We start from the raw sequence: 19,506 nt of genomic DNA, 5'->3' as shown, positions 1-19,506 counted from the left end.
AGAATGCCCCAACAGAGGATACTAACAACCAAGGCAACAGGAGTTGAAAGTGCCCAGGGTTGTTTTCTTTCTGTTGCTGCACTGAGCACATTGGAGGAGCTGTTTGTTACATTTCTGTGCCACTCACCAAACTCTTCCATTGGCTGAGATTTTATTTTCAGAAAAACACATCATTTATTGCATAGCTGCATAAAATACATGATACATATGATTTGACTAACAGATTAAATAATCAAGAGAGTTTTCATGGCCCAGAGAGATGGTTCAGTGGTTAAGGGCACTGACTGCTTACCACCATCCAAAAGTGTAGTCCTGCAGGATGTTCTCTCTGGTGTGTAGATATACATGTGCAGACAAAATATCCATATACATAAAATAAATCTTTTTTTAAAAAAAAAGGTGGAAGGTGGGGGCTGGAGAGGAGGAGCCATGATTAAGAGCACTAGTTGCTTTCCCAAAGGATCTCAGTTCGATTCCCAGCACCCGTATGGCAGCTTACAACTGTCTGTGACTCTAGTTCCAAGGGATCCAAAACCCTCACACAAGCATACATGTAGGCAAAACACCAATGCACATAAAATAAAAATAAATCATTAAAGGAAAGGAAATACTTTTTAACAAGTTCTCGTTTAATTTTTTAAAATTTATGGTTTTTTTTTTTTTTAAGTTTCTTAAGTTAATAAAGAAATATCTTCTTCTGCAAGTTAGGACACTAAATACAGCCAGAGTCCCAAGATCACATGTGGTTAAGTCTATGTATCTTGTGAGATACTATCCAGCATACACAGGAAAACGGCCTTCTCCTTTCTTAGGAGAAAGGCTTCTAAAGCCTGGGTGTTTCTCACTGTGCTGACAGCGCCAGTGAAGGTATTGAGTATGGACTGTGCTGAAGAGCTAGATACAGGCAGGTAGAACATGTTCGCTGGCCTCTGCTATTCATGAAACCATCTGGGCATCTCAAATGGCAGCCTCATAGTCTGGTCCCACTACTTCTTCCTATGTTCATGCACACCTGAAGGGTCTTCGACTTATGTGGCATTTAACATAAGCACACTTAAACATTTGTCGTATAGCATAGTGTTTATTATTCCATTATGTAGAAGAGAGTCAAGATAGTCTTCTTTTTCGAGATCGAATAACTTTAATTATTGTTGGCAATTATTTTTCTAGTAAAAGCTAGCAAAGCCCAAGCAGTATTCAGAGATGTGGAACAATTCGAGTTGTAGCTGCCGGTACTTCTATAAGAACAGACTGACTTTTGGCTGTGTTTCCTTTCTTTTTTTCCTTTATTGTTATTATTTTGAGGGGTTTTTCCTGTTTGTTTGTTTGTTTGTTTATTTATTTATTTATTTTCTAGACAGGGTTTTTCAGTGTAGCCTTGGCTGTCCTGAAACTGGCTGGCTTCGACCTCACAGAGATATGCCTGCTTCTGCTTCCCAAATGCTGGGGGGATTAAAGGCATGCACCACCACCCGCTTTTTTTTACTTTCCTTTTCGTTTTTTTTTTTTTTTCCCTTTACTTTTTTTTTTTTTTTTTTTTTTTTTTTTTTTTTAATTTGAGGCAAGCTCTTACTAAATAGTTTTAGGTGGCCTGGAAACCACTACGTAGGTCAGGCTGGCCTTCAACTTCCAGCCATCCTCCTGCCTCTGCCTCCCACGTACTGAGATACTAAGCATACTAAGCAAGCCTCATCACATCTGGGTCAGAGCTTGTGTTTCATTTCCCTACATTTTCTAGCTAAAACCACAGCTGTTCCATTCACTGCTTGAGCTGGGGCTGTGGCTTATGGGTAAAACACCTGCCTATATGTTCAGTGAGCTGGGCTTCATGGCCAGCACTGTTGTTTGTTTTTAAGCAAACGAACAATCACTGACCCTGACTGAGAGCTCACATCTGGAACATTCCCACACCAGCTCAGGACCTGTAAAGATTATGAAAGCATTTTGAGTGCGTCAGAGTGGTGAAGAGAATCCTCCTGGCTCACTCACTCCAAAAGGTACTGTCTGATCTCACTCTTTAGCTACATTCCAGGAACCAGAGAGATATCCCTGAGGGTTGCTGAAACACACTTAAGCTGAAACTGAAAGCCAGTCCTCCCAAGCGGCAAAGGAAGATTATATAACCTATTGGTGTTCTATCCTTGTACTTCACTCTGTAACTGCAAGTGCCCTCCCCTGTGTGCGTGGTGCTCTTCCATGCCACTTACACTCCTCCTTCTTATCCAAGATGTTCAAGTTAACTTTATTGTTTCCTAAACAAATACATCTGGAAACTAACAATGGCTTTAGAGTGCTGCTGCAGCAGAAAAAAAAAAAAAGATAAAAGAAGGAGGCATCAGGAGCTTAGAGATGACTTAGAAACAAAGCTTCGAAATGGCCACCAGAACCGAGGTCCCCAGCAAGGCCATCTTCTCCAGTAAGGAGGTTGCTTCATTGTTTGGCTTTGATCCTTCTTCGAGCTTATAGTTACACAAGTCCACCTGGCAGCATCTGTATTTTATGTTTGTCAGTTCTAATCTACTCATAATGAACTTGGCATCACAATCCGTGGATCTCCAACACTGTTGATACACTAGCTTTCCTGTGGAGAGACACACACAGATGCTAAGAAGCCACACAGTGGTCAAGAAGAAACAAGTGCCTCCCCTACTTAATCCCTCCCCATCTGTGGCAAGGTGGGAGAGCTGGCCTGGGGTCATGAGAGTGGGAGAAGTAGCCATGTCCCTCACCTATTGCAACACTTGGGAAAGTGGGCCCTGCACCTCACCTGGACAACAGGGTAGATCTGGCCCTGGTTATGGGGTTTGCTGGTGAGCCTGCCTGAAGGCATGTCAGCAGGAGAGCTGGCAGGCTGATCAGCTCAGATACCTCTCAGGCACAGATCCAGGGCTTTGAACTGGTCCACCCCAACATCCAACCCATTGATGAACTGCTGGAGTGCATGAAGTGGCCGGTCCTACAGTTCCAAAACTAAAGGACCTCCATGACACAGGGCAACAACAGGATATCTGAGAGGAGTCCCAGAGAGATTCCAGTATTATAGAGTAGCAGAAGCCAGAGGCTTTATACCAGACCAAGTCATTTCAAGCAAAGAAGTATAGACAAAATGGTATCTTGTGAGACACACTGTAGCACACTACAGTTTCCACAACAAGATTCTTATTTTCTCTGTTAGAGGGGAAGGTTGCAAAGGTGGGAAGGTGAGTATGAGAGGAGGGAGAGATGAGTGGGACTGGGGTTCATAGTGTGAAACTTACAAAGAACCATAAACAAAAAGAAAAGAAGGAGGAAAAGGAGGAAGAGGAGAATGAGGAGGAGGAGGAGCAGCTGCTGCTGCCATGCAGATATAATTCTGAACCTGCCATTCTGTGTCTTGGAGCTTAGCCTATGGGAATAGAGAGACTTGGGCAAAGAGGCAACCCAACTGGGGTATGAAGGTAAACAAGCAGGTGATGGGTGGCACACCTTCAAATGGAGACTTTCCCATAAATCTAAAGTCTTGTTAGAGCCAGTAGGGTAGTGTGTGAGTGTGTGAGTGTGTGTGTGTGTTTGTGTGTGTGTGTGTGAGTGTGTGTGTTCATTGTGAGTGTGTGAGAGTCTGTGAGTCTGTGTGTGTGCGTGTGTGTGCTTGTGTGCACATGAGTGTGTGTGTGTGCAGGGAGAGTTAGAGGCAGCTATACTTCTATTCAAGAGGGAACTGTGGCAATGTCTACTAAGATTTTTAAAAGCAGGAGCTTTTAATAACAAAACCTATCCATGAAATCTGCTTATTACACAGTGATAAAAAGATAAAGATTGTATCATACCTAATAAGGAGGGTTAATATCAAGAAAAATGGAATGAATTAAAATATATTGTATGAAAAGAATTCAACAAAGGAAAAAAGAAAAGGAAGGAAGAAAGAAAAGAAGATGGTAAGATGTAATGCTCCTGGTACCCAGGGGTGGAATTACTACATGTTCTGCCTCAGCAGTGAGTTAACATGGTCCTCGGTGTGGAAGAGCTGCTCCTCTCCTCTTCCCCATGAATCCAACACTTTGAACATAAAGCCTAGATTTTCAGCTGCACACCAGGAACTTACATAAAAATCATCAGATACTCCTATTTTTAAAACAAAGTACATTTGATTGGTCCTTAACTGAAATGTTTTCTCCTGAAGGTATTTTCTGAATACCTTTCAGAAAATACCTTGGAAGACAGTTGTTATTGTTATTTCTTAGAAAGGGTTTTATCTCATATTTCAGACTGTACTGAAATGGCCTCCACTCCTTGCTATCACTGGTCATTAACATTTATATCTTAGAGCTATAGCCACTAAAAACAAAGGGAGTAGCTGCTGGCCTCCCTGTCTACCATCTCCTAAGTTCTTACGTGGAGATGCCATAGTTCAGCCAATCTGTAAAGCAGATGATATGGACTTGTGCATATAAGACACCTTCCCTTGCTCAAAAATGCCTTGTTCTCTGGGGCCACTGTCCTGGACATCTGCAGTGTGGCTTCTCAAATGAATAATTTTCCTTATTAGTCATGTGACATTTAGGCTCCTCTGAGCTCATTCCAGGTCAACTCAGGACTCCATGTATACTAGATTCATGGGGTCAGACAGAAGTATAAACAGTCATTTTGGACAAGCAAACAGGCCATAATCAAAGTTTTGACAAACACCCTTTCTTCATCTTTTCATATCTAGTTCAAACCTTGGTACACTAAAGGCTCCCAGAAGTTTGGGAGGCAGGCTCATTATTACTACTAAGAAGCCTGAGTTTTGGAATCAGATGAATTTCCAAATTCCAACCCCTATGTTGGCTGCTTGACCTTTGCCTGTTGTGTTATCTGAGCTTCTATTTTCTCATCTGTCACACAGGAAGACTGCCCCAAGAGTTACGTGAGAGGAGTTATTTTTGTATAAAGTATATAGAAAATGCTTAGTGCCCAGTACTTTGTGACCAACTGGTGTTAATAAAGGGCAGCCATTACTTGGTGAGTATAAACTGGCTGAGGTTTGGAGAGGTCCAGGTTTCCCAGGTTCTCACCCCTGACCACACTTACACAGGAAACCCAGAGGTTCTTACCGGATACAGTGATAAGACAGGAATCCAGGTTAGGAGAGCAAGTGCTGTTTATTTTGCATGGAGAAATCACCGGGTCTAAACAGTTGTAGCATTTGAGGCTAACACCTAAGATCAGAAAGAGACTCTTGGGTTCTGTTGAAGCCAGCAGTGTCTTAGACCCTGGCGGACCTCACCACCACCAGTGAGCACAGGTCCTGGTCAGCTTTCTTATTTTTATTTTTTAATTAAAATGTTGACGATTTCATACAGGTATACAATATATTATAAACACATCCACATTCTCCCTTTACCCTCCCTCACTCCCCTCCCCATCCTGCTGGATCCTTTCTTTTCCCCAAACAGCCCCCTTCCTACTTTCAGATGCGACTGAGTTTAATTAGGGTAAGGGAAGCTCGTTCTTTCCCTAACAGGGCTGCCTGAGGTTCAGCCACCATAAGGAAGTTCATGACTGGTGGGAAAAAGAAGGCAGAGGAAATGGGGGTGGGGATTCATTTATCCTTCACCTTGGGAAGGAATATCTATTAAGTTTGAACTAGCAGCTAATCAGAACATGCTTCCCTCCTGTCTTAACAGATACAGGGGCTCCCTAACCCCTTTGATTCTGAGGCTCCTCAGGCCTGCTCCCTACCCCCGGACTTTGGGAGAAGAAATACTAAATCCAGGAGAAACAGATGCTGCCTTTCTGTCTCCAGCGGCCCTCAGTTCTAGGTTGATTCTGGGACCCCAGCTGCTCTGGGAGCGGTAGATAGCTTATCTAAGAGTTCATGAGGCAAATGCCCTAGTGTGTGTGAATTCCAGGAGAATGACAGCCAAGAACCTCAGAGGTCAAAGGGCACACTTCCCACCCAGCTCGAGGATGAACCTAAGGTGCATTTCTTCCAGACTTCCTGTTCACCTTCTGGGTTTCTCCCTGACTCATTTCCTTCCTCGAATTAAAACAAATGTCCTTGTTTTTCCTTCTGACGTCCCCTCTTTTCCCTTTGGACCCTGCTACACTCTCTGATGTTAAATAAATCACATTTGGGACCTTTCAATACTATGAACCAAAGCTCCTGGAGAAAAGTAACGCCATAACAGAGCTTCTTTGAAGCTGATGCGTGAGCAGGGCTCCAAGGACTGTCGAGCTGGGAATGTGAAGTCCAGAACCAAATTCCTCTGAGCCATCTTTAGCCCTCTTAGCCTTTTATGGCCTGCCTCTGTACTCGACCAAATAGTTTGGAATGCACAGACTGAACACTGGTTTCTAACCAACCAGAGGATATGAATACAGCCAGAGAGCATCTGAGGTCCCTCCACTTTAACCCCTACCTAACATTTTCATCAATGTATTCCAATAATGTCTTGATTTATGACTTTCTTGGCTCTATTACTGTTTTCTATTTTTCTCATCAAACTGTTTCCATGTTGGAACATGGGATTTAGGGTAATCTAAATCTGAGTTGCTGGGCTCCAGAAGAAACTATCTCTCATCCCCTTTGAGATGAGAGTTCTGTTTTTGCTTTGATAGTAGTACAGGACCTAAGACAGAAATTCCAGGAAAAGCTAACTTATGTATTCAAAAAAACAATGGGCTATTATCTTCCCATTCAGATTGAGAATCCATTTTGGTGGCAGGAAGACAACTGACTTTGCCATGATTTATTAAATTCATTGAATTAGCTGCAGAAAAATGAGCTCAAACACAGAATTATAAGACATAGCCTATATGATTAATAAAATAAAACAACAACAAAAAAACCCCACTTCATTTAAAAAAAACAAAACAAGGAAGAGCCTGAGAAAAGTCAGAGACCACAAGGGCCTGTGTTGGTTGGTCCTTGACGAGCATGTGTGTTTTGTTTGTTTGTTGAGATAGGGTCTTTCTACATAGCTCCAGCTATCTACTCACTATGTAGACCAGGCTGGGCTTGACCTCACAGAGCTCTCCGCCTGCCTCTGCTTCCCCAGGGTTGGGATTAAAGGTATGTGCAACCACACCTAGCCAGCAGGTAGATTTTTAATGAGATGATTCCTAAGCTGTAAAGCAGATTTATAAAGAGGATGGGCCCAGGCGTAAGTACAAAGAGAATCCCCTCACTTTTGAATCCATCCAGCTGAGCTGGATGTGCTGCTATGCTCATGCAATCCAAGTGTGTGGGAGACAGAGGAACAGAGTTGGAGGTTAAGGCCCAAATTGGTTACACAGTGATTTCAAGGGCTCCCTGGACCACATGGTAGCACCTCAAAACAAATCAAACAAAAGCTCCATTTATCTGTGCAAGTGGAAAGCTTCCTCCTAGCCTTCAGAGGTGACAATCTGCAATGGAATGGCATCAAATGGAGGCTACTGAGAGAATGAGCTAACAACCGCATGAGGGTTTTACAAGCACAACTATATTCAACTGTGCATATATCAAGTAGTTCTTGATGGGAAAAGGCATGTTTCAAAGGTAAAAAAAAAAATCTCTTCACAGATTAGTACTTCTAGATAAACATTTACAACTAACTGGTTCCATGCTGGGGAACACTAACCCTGAAACCCTAAGCAACATGTTATCCGCCTATCACAGTATTCCATCCATCCATCAGCAGACAGACACTATACACTGATAGGCGGTTATTACAGTGTGGATTTTTGACAATCAAAATGTTGTAGAAATGTGTTTCCTCTATTTTTATTTATATGAGTCTGTGGATTGTGCTTGATTTTTCCTGGCAGGTAAAGCCGTAAGTATTGGCTAGCTGGCTCTTTAGAGAAAAGGTTTAAATGACCTCTGGACTAGGATATTATCATTGAATTGCTTCCTGCAGGGACAGACCAAGGGCCAGAAGTGTAGACAGGCAACACAAGACAGCAGGTATACACTAAACTCTTGTGGGTTGGGCAACCCAGTCAGAAGCAGAAACATTAAGCCCTGGTTCCTAATTCAAAAACAAACAAACAAAAAACCCCAACTAATTATGATTTACTGTTGAGAGCTAAGAGTCAGGTTTTACTGACTAAAATCTTCTTCAATTTTATAACTGAAGATGAGGTAAAAATGAATTATACTAAGTATATGTGTGTAGAAGCTGAGGCAAGAGTTGACTGGTGTGGGTGTGGAGGCATACCCTTCCCCATGCCAGAGATAATGATCTTCCTGCCACAGGCTGCCACTGGGACGGCAGCATCTGCTAGCACCCACCCACAGAAAAATATTTTCAAAGATAAAATATGTACAGTCTCATAGAAGGATATCCTAGGTATGCCATGATTAAGTCCAGTGTGGGTTTTGAAACCCAAGCAATGACCTTTCGTTCTAAGGCTGATGGCTCTGTTTATCACCAGGAGACAAAGTAGATGTTAGTAGAAGGTGAGATCATCCCTTCTGAGTATGGCCAGGAAGCAAGCTCTCTGTAGTCTATCAACACGTAAGCCTTTACAGGCATAGCATCTCATTAACCGGGGGCATTTTGAGTTGGGAAGGTTCTAACTCAACATCAGTACTGAAACATCAGTAACAACAAACCAAAACTCCCCCCAACCCCATACCCCTGTTTTGTCTGCAGATGATGAGACCAATACCTGGAGAGGTGCTCTGAACTACAGAAAGGTACTCAACACTACAGTGACAGAGTCCATCAGAACTCCATCAGACATTTCTGCTTTATCTCCTCCAGCATCAACAGATGCCATTTCTCTGTAGTCCTTTCCTTGTGCTAGAATAGATACATACATAGGAGAAGCAAAGAATGGGGGAGGAAGGGTGTTGTGTTAGCCTGGTTGTTATCACCCACAGAGTGAGCTGGTCTACTAGCTGCAGCCAGAATTCTTGAGGCTTAGTGACAAGACTTAGGATAGAATGATCAAGGTCAATGCCAGTGCTGGAGACTTCTGTAGGGCAGACATATCCCTAGCTAGCACATTCAATCAGTGTTCCAATGTCTGTGCACCTATATGCTAGGCCCTTCAAACAATCGTTACAAAGAGCAGGCTCAAGAAATGTCATCCCCATTTCAGAAAAGAAAACTAAGGCTAAGATATTAACAAACATGACAAATGTCTCAGTGGCAGAGCTGAGGCTGGAACCCAGACTATCAGTTCTAAGGCTCAAGATTGGTTTAGCCAAGACGTTTTGTAACTTCATTGAGTTGGGAAAAGTAAACAATGTAGATTGTAAGAGAAGTCACGTCAGCCAGGCTGATGGTGGAAGCACAGGCCTTTAATCCCAGCACTCAGAAGGCAGAGGCAGTCGGATCTCTGAGTCTGAGGCCAGCCTGGTCTACAAAGCAAGTTGCAGAAAAACCCTGTCTCAAAAAACCAAAGTGGGCAGGGCAGGTCTTAAGTCAGTGGATGGTTGTGACTGAACCAGGACAGAGGAGGAGGCTCTCTGGTCTATTTGGGCCACTTCTTAACCAAGTTCCTGGAGAGGGTTAGCTTACTCTAACAATTGAAAAACCTGTATGACTTGATTTTATTACAAAGGATGAAATGTTATTTCTTTGGTCAAAAGTCTTTGACACACTGGCTTGTGACCAGGAGAATTCTCCTGAAGGTTTCCTAGGGTCTTAGACAAGAGCAATTTAAAAAAAAAAAAAAAAAAAAAAAAAAAAAAAAAAAAAAAAAAGATGCAGTCTGTCCTCTCTTTCTCCCCTGCCTTTAGCCTCACATTGGAATTCTCTGAGGAAGAGGACAATGTATATCTCAGACTTGTCTCAGGGCAGCTGATGGTCTCCAACCCATCAGTTCCCAGACAGGTGCAGATTACCTGATGGGCTACAGGAAGAATTAAGGGTGAAATGTGATATGACAGAAGTGGACCCCTTATAGCCCACCATGAGGGTTACCAAAAGCAGACTGAGAAATGAACAAAGAAGGAAGCCCTGAGATAGAGCACGCAGTGTGCCCCCTTGGGCAAGTGACTCTGCCTCCATCCTCTCCACTGTCAGTGGTCAGTCTCCCTGACCTCCTACAGAATGGTTAGCTAGGAACAAGAGATGATCGGGCATCGTCCCTGGTATATACACAGTCAGGGATGTCATCCACTAACATCCCAACACTGCAGGAACCTCCCCTTCCTACTTCTCATTGTATTGCTGTTTCTTTCTCACTCCCATCCTTCCCACCCACCTCCAAAAACCAATAATGGCTAGGATATTGTAAGAATATGTGGTGTAAGAATAAGTGGGTGTTTCTGTTGTTACAAAAGAGTCATAACCACTTTCTTCAGAAGCCAGGAGAAGGGTGCCCCAAAAATGAATGGTCTTAGGAGAAGTTAGCTAAGGGAAGTAGCCTGGAAGTGACCTTCAGTGAGTGAAACCAGAAACTCCAGTGTCAGACTGAGGTCACATTGTGACATGCTACTTCTGGGTATTACTACATGCATTCAAAATATCTTGTATTATTCTTAAGTTAATAACCCCTTTGGGCTTCAATTTTTTCATGTGTAAAAATGAGATAGGTACACAAGCTGCTAAGTTTGCATGAGGGTTAAATAAGCAAATACATGTAAAATGCTTAGACTAAAGCTGGGCATGACAAGGGTAGCGTCAGTTTATTTAGATGCTGCTGCCGCCATCATGAGCGTCATCTCAGTAGCACAGGAAAAGGGTGGGGTGGAAGGACAGAGACCAGGAGGCTGACCTCAGGGCCCAAAGGTGCTATACAATCCAGCCCAGACTGCTGCCGCTGCTGCTTTCTTCTGTAAAGGAAATAACCATGTTTCTCTCTGAGAGCCTATATATGAATCCCTAATCCCAGGAACCTCGATTTTAACAGGATGGCAGGCTCCAGTTCACTTCCTCAAGGAAGTTAAGAGATCTCAGGTTGTCAGACTCAGGAGCAGCACCATCCTCCATATCAGAGACAGCCTGGCTGCAGACTCAGGCTGTGAAATCTGGAAAGAAGGTGCCTCTACTTTACCTTCCTCATCATAAGTCTTGCTACTTGTTGTCTGTCTGTACATCCATGGCATTAATAACTCGAATAAACTCTTCCAAAAGGACATCCCACCCAGTGTCCCCCTTACATCCCACACCTGAGATCTTTCAGAAAGGACTTAGGTAGCATTCTAAGGATGGATGACATCTGCTGGAATCCCAAAGTAGTATATGGAGGGACAAGAGAGAAACTTGATCTCTCCACCCCTGTTAAAACAAACAGTTCTGTAAACCAGGATTTACAGAAGTTCAGGCATGCACCCCAGAACTGACACACAAGCAGAACCTGGAACACGTGAAGATGAGAGACTAGAGGCCAATGGCACCAGTTCAGACTACTGGAGGCCTGAGAGAAAGTGGCATCATGGCCAGGGGCAGTTCAGGGGTTCTAGGTCACTCACCTGTGGAACAGAAGACAGCCAGAAGAAGCAGGAGTAAGATGAGTCCCCCCTGAGCTCTCATTGTGCTGGTCCACCAAATCTAGAATGAACGAGAGTTGTCACTGACCAAAGACACCTTCCAGGGATTTCCAGAACCACCAGCTAGAATCCAAGGAGGTCTTGGGAAATGCACAGAAGGCTAACAGAACAGGCAAGAAACTTCCGCTGGGGTAGGGTGCATACACTAAGGGCAGTTCTTAGTAGGGCTGTAATAGTGCTCTCCTCTTGCTTCAAGACCTCAGGTAGTGAAGAAACGTTCATCCTGAGGAGAAGAGCAGCTATGCAGGAACTTCTTCCAACCCACTTCTGACCCTTAGTATGCATGTGCTCCTTAAGAAACTTAGTCCATAGAGGCCAGTGTTCATAACCACACGGGGATAATCCATCCTTCCCTGGGCCAGGAATGCTTATCTTGCATGTGTAAGACCCTGGGTTTGATACTCAGTACTGCAAAAAGAGAAACTACCATCTTTCCATAAGTGTCGTTTAGTCTATGAGTCTGAAAATGTGAGACAACTAATTTACATGGTAGCCTCAGCTTCAGTTCTCACAGCCCTGCTCAAGCTACTGGTTGAGCAAGAGTGCCCTTTCCCTAAGCCAGGCCACTAAATAAAGGGTCTAAGCAGCCCTCTGGAAGGCACTGGAAGGCAGGCATGTGTGTATACAAAAGGACTGTGTGTAAACAGAAGGCTTGTGTGTACACAGGCCTATGTGTACTTTAGGGAAGAAAGTGGTTATTGAGTAAGTTGGATATAATCAGTCCTTACTACACAAATGAAAAGCAACAGGCAACAGGCAAGTATGGAAATGCCTAGAACTTTCCTATCACTAGGAAAAACAAAACAAAACAGAACAAAACAAAACAAAAACAAAAAAACCCAAGGCATAGACGGTTTCAAACCTTCCTCCATGCCAACTTTTGGGAGTAGATTTAAGAGGTGTATCCTTGGGACCCACTCTGAAACAGAGAGGTGACAAATCATTTAAGCCATGGGGCTGTACATGTTTTTCTCCTTAGACCACAGGCCAAGGCTCAGGTCTGGCAGACATACGGAGTTGGTGGTAGGGAAAGCTACCTATGTCTTTAGTGTTAAGAAGTTTGAAGTTCGGGGTGTGCCATCAGCTTTGTGTCTTTGAAGAAAGTCTGCTGGTCACAGTCAGGAGATGAGTGAGAAACTAAAAAAGGCAATGTCTACACCGTCCATTGAGTCATGCTGAGCCACCAAGGGGTGTGTGCTCTTCAAGTACAAACAGGGCCTGGCCATTTCCTTGCAAGCAGAATCCCACCTTTCCCCTCAGTGTATGTCAGCTTCCTGCTTGATTACTCATGCTGGGAGGAATCTGAGTACAAAGAGTGATTTATAGACTCAGGTTAGGCAGGGCTTGGGGTTTAGAAAACTACTGCAGGGAGTGAAGAGAGAGAGAGTGTTGACTAGACATCCTCAAATAGACAGGAGGGCCTCAGACGCCTCAGAAAGTACGGACCAGCTGGGTCAGGCATTGGCCTTAGAGGAGGAGGGAGGGTAGTTCTGCATCTCAAAAGACACTGGGAAGGTATTAGATCAACAGGAGCTTCCAATACTAGGAAACTTCCCATGGAATGGTACCCAGCATAAATAACACTGTGAGGATACACACAACCCCTTCCCCAGATGTTCACTGTGATGAGGCACGGTGGAAAGAACTGAAACAGAGATCTGGTCAAAGATGGGGCTTCTAAGTCTAGTTTAGAGTTCTCTGAACACAGTCTTGAATAGTTCTCGGGTTGTTCTGGCCACTTATTAGCTGTGTGCTACCTCTGACCTCTATCTTGATCCAGTAAATGCGGGACCTGTTAGATGTACTGCAAGGGACATTGTGTGGCTAAAGAAGGCACCCTAAAGAGGAGGAGAAGGAGGGGGAGCTGTCACTACCACTGAGACTAAGAAGTCACACAGTACCCAAGAGTAAGAAAGCAGGCAGAGAGGTGTTAGTGGGAAGTGTGAGGTTAGCCACCTCAGCATTAGGGAACAGATGAGCAGAAGGGATCTGAGCCCTAACCTGAGGTAGTCCTCAGATTCTTAGTTTGCTTCCTATGCCTGGCTGGTGGCCTACCAGTAGTATCTTTTAATAATAATAATAATAATAATAATAATAATAATAATAATAATAATAAATATAATTATATTATTATTATTATTATTATTATTATTATTATTATTATTTCAGGAGGGCCTGCCTGCTGCCGCAGCCTGTGATCTCAGATGCTTGGGAGGCTTAGACAAGAAGATCACAACTTTAAAGCCTGCCTGAGCTGGGCAGTGGTGGCGCACGCCTTTAATCCCAGCACTTGGGAGGCAGAGGCAGGCGGATTTCTGAGTTTGAAGCCAGCCTGGTCCACAGAGTGAGTTCCAGGACAGCCAGGGCTACACAGAGAAACCCTGCCTGGACTACAGTGAGCTTAAGAACAATGTGTGTACCTTAGCAAGACCTTAGCTCAAAATTTTAAACAACAACCACAAAAACCAAAACAATAAGCAAAAACAAAACAACAAATAAACAAACCACAAAAAAAAACCACAAACACCAAACCAAACCAAAAAAAAAAAATTTTTTTTTTTAAGGGCAGAGGATATATCTGTCAGTGGCGAGTGCTTGCCAGGCATATTATACATGAGACCTGAGACCAGAGACCCTGGGTTCAATCCAAAACACACACACACACACACACACACACACACACACACACACACACACATCACAGTTTTAAAATTCAACACATACTAGAATGTCAAAGACCCTGGGTTCAATCCAAAACACACACACACACACACACACACACACACACACACACACACACACACATCACAGTTTTAAAATTCAACACATACTAGAATGTCAAGTGGCACTTTAAGAAACAAACATGAAGATTAATATACAATTCTGGAATTTACATTGTCCTGGGCTCAGGCCTGACCTGGAAATTACACTTTCAATCAGGGCACTACATCTCTGAATTTCTTTCAATGTAAATAAAATAATAACAGCTGTTGAAACCAGGGGACAATCTGGAGGAACCAGGGGGACACAGAGAAAAGGAGAGGAGGTCATTCTCTGTACTTCCTAGGCAGGGTTCTAGGATCAATGAGGGGTGCACTTTGGATCTTCCAGGTAAGTACTGGACCAGCTGAGCCACATCCCTGCATTCTAGACGTCCTAAACAGGACCCCTTACCTGCCTTGCCCCATGAAGGTACTCTGCAGAATGAGCTCATCAGAAAGCAATTCCTCTAATTGTTCTCTCTGACAGTGGAAGTCATAGAGTAAAGATGCTACAAGATTCCTTTAGAAGACAGTAAGAGATTAAAAACAAAACAAACGGGGCCTTAAAGAAGGCTCAGCAGATTAAAGGTGCTTGCTGCCAAGCCTCACAGTCTGAGTTCAATCAGGGTCCATGTGGTGGAAAAGGAGACCAACTTCACAAGTTGTCCTCTGATCTCCACAAAGTTTCCATGGTACATTAATACCAATAAATAGTGAAATAAATATAACTTTAAAACTTAAAGAAAGTCAAAAGACTGCTATATTTAAAAAATTCATAATAAATTCAACCTGAAAATTTCTTATTTATTGCCAGCCAAGAGAAAGCCAAATGGGACAACAGGCTTGACTACGTTGCTGTAATGTTGTGGGTAGCAAATACTTTTGTCGTATTGGTAGATAGAAAAATGCAGTATGATTGTAATATGGTAGTCCATTAAAAAAAAGAAAGAAAGGAAGAATCCAGCTTCCCAAATACAAGTTTGGTTTTTTTTTTTTTAAATACATTAACTTATTTACTTACATGGACATGTAAAAAATCCAAAGAATCGGATGGAAAGCACCTGCCATGTTACATAATGGTTTCTGATGGAGCACTTAAGGAATTTTCTGAGGGCATACTTACTATTATGAAGTAGATTTGGCCTCAGCCACTAAGGCAATCATCCCTAAGGCAGGACCTTAGGTGCCCACTGTGAGCAGATGTGTGGTGTCCTGGACTACATAAAAGAGGGCTTGAACACTAGTTCTGTTTCTTTGACCATAAGGGGTAGGACCACCGGACTCCACCCTAGAGTGTGGGTAGGCCTAAACCACAGCACAACAGTGTGATGCACTGTTCACAGAGCCCAAGTGCTGCAGATGTTCCTAGAGGTCACACTGAGAACCAGTGGTTTGTAGTGGCCTAGCTCAAGGAATGAAAATGACTCTCCCAGCTGAGCTGTAAAATGAGCTGTTAGTGTTAATTAAATAATGAGAAGTGTCTTTCTTCAAGGCCCGGGTGATTACACCACTTGATTCAAGTTGTTACCAAACAAAGCTTGATTGCTAGGTAACTTCTGTTTGGGGTGGGGAGGGGGAAGGGAAAGTATCCCAGCCCAAGGCTAGTGTTAGCATTCATGACATACCAATGTAGTTAATCCTTACAACAATAACCTAAGGTAAATGTAATCTTGCACTTAAGCAACTGAGAGCCAAGGGGAGCTAGTTCCAAGGCAGCAGCCACAGGCGGGCAAAGTAACATCTCTTTTCCACAAACCCAGACCCTAAGTCTAAAACCTGTGACTACAGGCAGGCTCTGGTGGTGGCTTTAAATGACTCTAAGGTTATATACATTATTGTGGGTGACTCCATTGTCCCAGTGTAATCACAGGGTGCTCAGAAGGGAAAGGAAGGGAGCAGAACCTTCCTGTGCCATGTGGTCAGACACTAGGAAACAGGCAGAGGTAGGAGATAAGAACAATACAAACTCATCTTAATATTGCCAGCTTTGCGAACAGGGAGAGAGAGTGTAGAGTGAAAAATTATAAAGGCCATCTTATCAAATATGTATAAATTTTTCGCCTTAGACCTTGGGCAGAAAAGCACCTGCCAGCAGGTTTGGGTCCATCTAATTAGTTACAGAGGAGGGGGGAGTTACAGTACAAAGGCCTGTTAAGAACATCCCAGAAACTGACTGGCCAAGGGAAGAACTACACCCTGCCCCATGGTACGGCCTACTAGTGTTCAAAAAAGGTAAAACAACCAATCCTGTGCACCCGCGCGAAAGTTCGATTTTTCCCTACCCCGCCCATATATAAGCGCTATGCCCCTGAGCCACGAGGTCAGTCCCTCTATCCCCTATGTGAGATATGGGGATATGGGCTGGCCCAGAGCTCTGATATAATAAACCACCTCATGTATTTTACAGCAAGACGGTCTCTCGTGTGTCCTTTGGGTGCGTGTTATCCTGAGACTTAAGTGGACCCCTTTTTGGGGAGTCCCGGACCTTTCAAGAGTTCTATTGGCCACAGCATACACATAGCCTCTGGAAGCTCAGAGTGCTCAGTAACAGGCACTTTTCGAGGAAATCAGATCCGGGTCTCCAGTCACAAAGGCTTCATCCTGCCAACACTCGAATGAGTACGGATGAGGAACCGTCAGGGCCTCCAAGAAGAAACCAGCCTGCTATCTCGATTTTACCTCAGTATGTGGTCAGACCCCAGTTAGATGGAAAAAAAAAAAAAACCTGTAAGATAACTTGTAAGCTAATTTTTTATTCATTTGGCAGCAATAAAAAACTAATATAAAGCCAAGCATGTTGGCATGAGCCTACTGTCCTCAGTACTTGGGTGGCTGGGTTGGGAAGGTCCTCTAAACCTGAGAGTTCTGGATCCATTTGGTCAAAGTTCGACCCTAATCCAAACAAAAAACAAAACGCTCCCAAACTTGCTATAACCAGCAACCTTGTTACTGGAAAATGGGGGGACAGCATTCAAGCATAGATTGATTGAACCATGAATGTAAATGGAGATTATAATTCAGCTTCCAAAATAAATGCAGCTAAGGAAAAAACCGCAATCAAAAAAAAAAAAAAAAAAAAAAAAAAAAAACACAAAAAACCTGCATGATATTCTCCCTCCCTCCCCTCTTTTCTTTTCTTCCTCTTACTATATGAAGAATGGAAGCCAGGCCGCCATGCAGAACTACCACTGAGTCACATCTCCAGCCAGATTGAAGATTTTAACATCAGCAGTTTCCATAGGATTGATAGACACCTTTGACCCTGCGTTGCTACCACAGGGAGCTTGGGGCTGATGTACTTTAAGACTGAGCATGTCATAAAAAAATAAAGCTGTAACATTATCATCCTATAAGAAGTTCTGAGAGGGCCAGAGGGATGGAATTACTTGTCCCAAGACAACAGGGCAGTCACAAAAATCACTTTGGATGTATCTTGCTTTACTTATCAAGGTCTGGGAACTAAGTGGCTTAATATAACCCACTTGTCATGGGCCTGCTTGTATGCCCTTACGAGCTTGGACATGCTGTAGCTAAGCATACAACAGACGCCCAAAAATCATTTCTTCACTTCAAGGCAGTAATTACATCAGCACCTAGGGACAAAGCAAATACCATCACAATGGAAAGGACCCTCCCAGCCACCCGGTGGCTCGGCTCGCTGGGATAAGCACTTCAGAGCTCTTGAACTCTGCATAAGATCTGCTGCTTCACCTACAGTGGTCTCCCTCTCTTTACAACTTATTCCAGGGCCCCAAATCCCTGGCTCATCCCGGTATTCCCACCCTAAAGTCCATTTGATTTGTTTTTGTTGTTGTTTCGTTCTACTTCTTTCAACCCGCCCAGTGAAAAGGTTTTTCATTTATAGCAAAGTACATGACAAACATTTTCGGTATGTTTAGGGCATAATGAGGTAACTCCTTCTTAGTCTCCCCAGAATGTTAACAGCAAATGTTGTGAGCGCCCGCGGCTGTCATTCTGACGCGGTCATTGGTGTGTCCGCTCGGGAGAAATGGAGAAAAGGTGCCCTGAGGAGGTTCTCCGGAACATCAGCTGTTTCCACCTTCCGGGAGACCAACCGTGAGCTACCTTAGTGCTCACCACCGCCCTGAGAAATAAGGTTTTTTTTTTCCCTTTACTGCTGAGAAAACAAGATTAAATAGCATGCTTTCGACTAACTACGAACGAAAACAAAAGGTTTTTTTTCGAAGTCCGCCCTCAGACTGAAGGGTGGCCAGGCCCATGCACCAAAGATATCCGCTAGAGCAGTTACAGATATGGACCTCGGCAAGAAGAAGCGCAGTGAGGCTGAGGTTACCCTTCGGCCCCTGTGAGACCGCATTCTCTGAGAGGCCGGGCTGCCCTGGAGTCAGGTGCCCAGGGAAGGCCGAGCTCCGGGACCGCTGAGTAGAAAGCAGTGCGGGCTGCGGCATGACATCTCTATAATAAAAAAAAAGGCTGGCGGAGGTACAAGCCTGAGAGAGGCCTCCGGAGGGAGAAGGAGCAAGGAAACCTTACCGCACCCCTAGCCCCAGACGCATGCGCTGCCGAAGCACCCCACCTCCCACCCTAGGCTCCGCTCCATCCGACTCTGCACCCTTGCTTACCTCCAACCTTGCAGTCCGCTAGAGCCTGCGTTTAGCTCAGACTGCGGACTGGCGTCAACAAGACCACACTCCACTGGCCACTCCCAAGAACTGATGACCACGCCTCCCAAGAAGTTATGACCACGCCCGCTCCCCGTGCCCCACCCCCCCACCCCCGCCCCTTCTGCGCGCCTATTCTGGGTCACTGCCTTTGCCTCTATCAGAGAGCACTTGGCCACCAGGAACAGACTCTCTGGAAACCTAGGGTACAGGAAAGGCTTGCGTTTCCCTTTGATTCCTTACCCCTAACTAGGGCACCCTAAAAGGCTCCTAATTTTCCCTTTCTTTAAAAAAAAACAAAACAAAAACAAAACACACACACACACACACACAAAAACAAAAAAACACCACCACCACCAACAACAACAAAAAACTTTCCAAAATGTTTTTGTGCCCATGTTTGCTAGTGCCCAGAGTTATCTCTTGACACATCGGAGATATCTTTCCAGGCCCATACAGTGGTGACTTGCTCCTGCTCTCAGGTTCTGACAACCTCCAAATACTCTTCAGACTCAGATGCCATGTATTTTGTTTGGAATAAAGACAAAAGTCTGTTGTGCATTTGAAACCTTTTGTGGACTGGTCAGGGATCAGAACTACCGCTTAGACTTTCATGTGAAGATGTGATACCAAGTTGCCTTTATCAGTTGGA

At 44.0% G+C, this 19,506-nt stretch overlaps 1 protein-coding gene across 1 annotated transcript; it reads right to left on the bottom strand.

The window, feature by feature from the left end:
* Nucleotides 1–1,061: 1,061 nt before the first annotated feature.
* Cd59 (CD59 molecule (CD59 blood group)) lies at nt 1,062–18,919 on the bottom strand. The gene is made up of 4 exons (XM_034496735.2): nt 18,816–18,919; nt 11,372–11,450; nt 5,073–5,177; nt 1,062–2,581 (listed from the first exon to the last, which is right to left on the bottom strand). Exons 2-4 carry the CDS (start codon nt 11,430–11,432, stop codon nt 2,355–2,357), a joined length of 393 nt encoding a protein of 130 aa, XP_034352626.1. The 5' UTR covers nt 11,433–11,450; nt 18,816–18,919; the 3' UTR covers nt 1,062–2,354.
* Between the last annotated feature and the right edge of the window lie 587 nt (nt 18,920–19,506).

This window comes from Arvicanthis niloticus, chromosome 2 (assembly GCF_011762505.2).
Source record: "Arvicanthis niloticus isolate mArvNil1 chromosome 2, mArvNil1.pat.X, whole genome shotgun sequence".
Taxonomy (NCBI): domain Eukaryota; kingdom Metazoa; phylum Chordata; class Mammalia; order Rodentia; family Muridae; genus Arvicanthis; species Arvicanthis niloticus.
This window is presented reverse-complemented; position numbering and strand designations above follow the sequence as displayed.

What these genes read in the sequence shown, in the direction of transcription:
- Cd59 (XM_034496735.2), bottom strand. Translation starts at nt 11,432, where the DNA reads ATGAGAGCTCAGGGGGGACTCATCTTACTCCTGCTTCTTCTGGCTGTC. An exon ending in GGCTGTCTTCTGTTCCACAG is followed by an intron (nt 5,178 to 11,371) that starts GTGAGTGACCTA and finishes TTCTGATCTTAG; the next exon opens with GTGTTAGCCTCAAATGCTAC. An exon ending in CTGTCTTATCACTGTATCCG is followed by an intron (nt 2,582 to 5,072) that starts GTAAGAACCTCT and finishes GTCTCTCCACAG; the next exon opens with GAAAGCTAGTGTATCAACAG.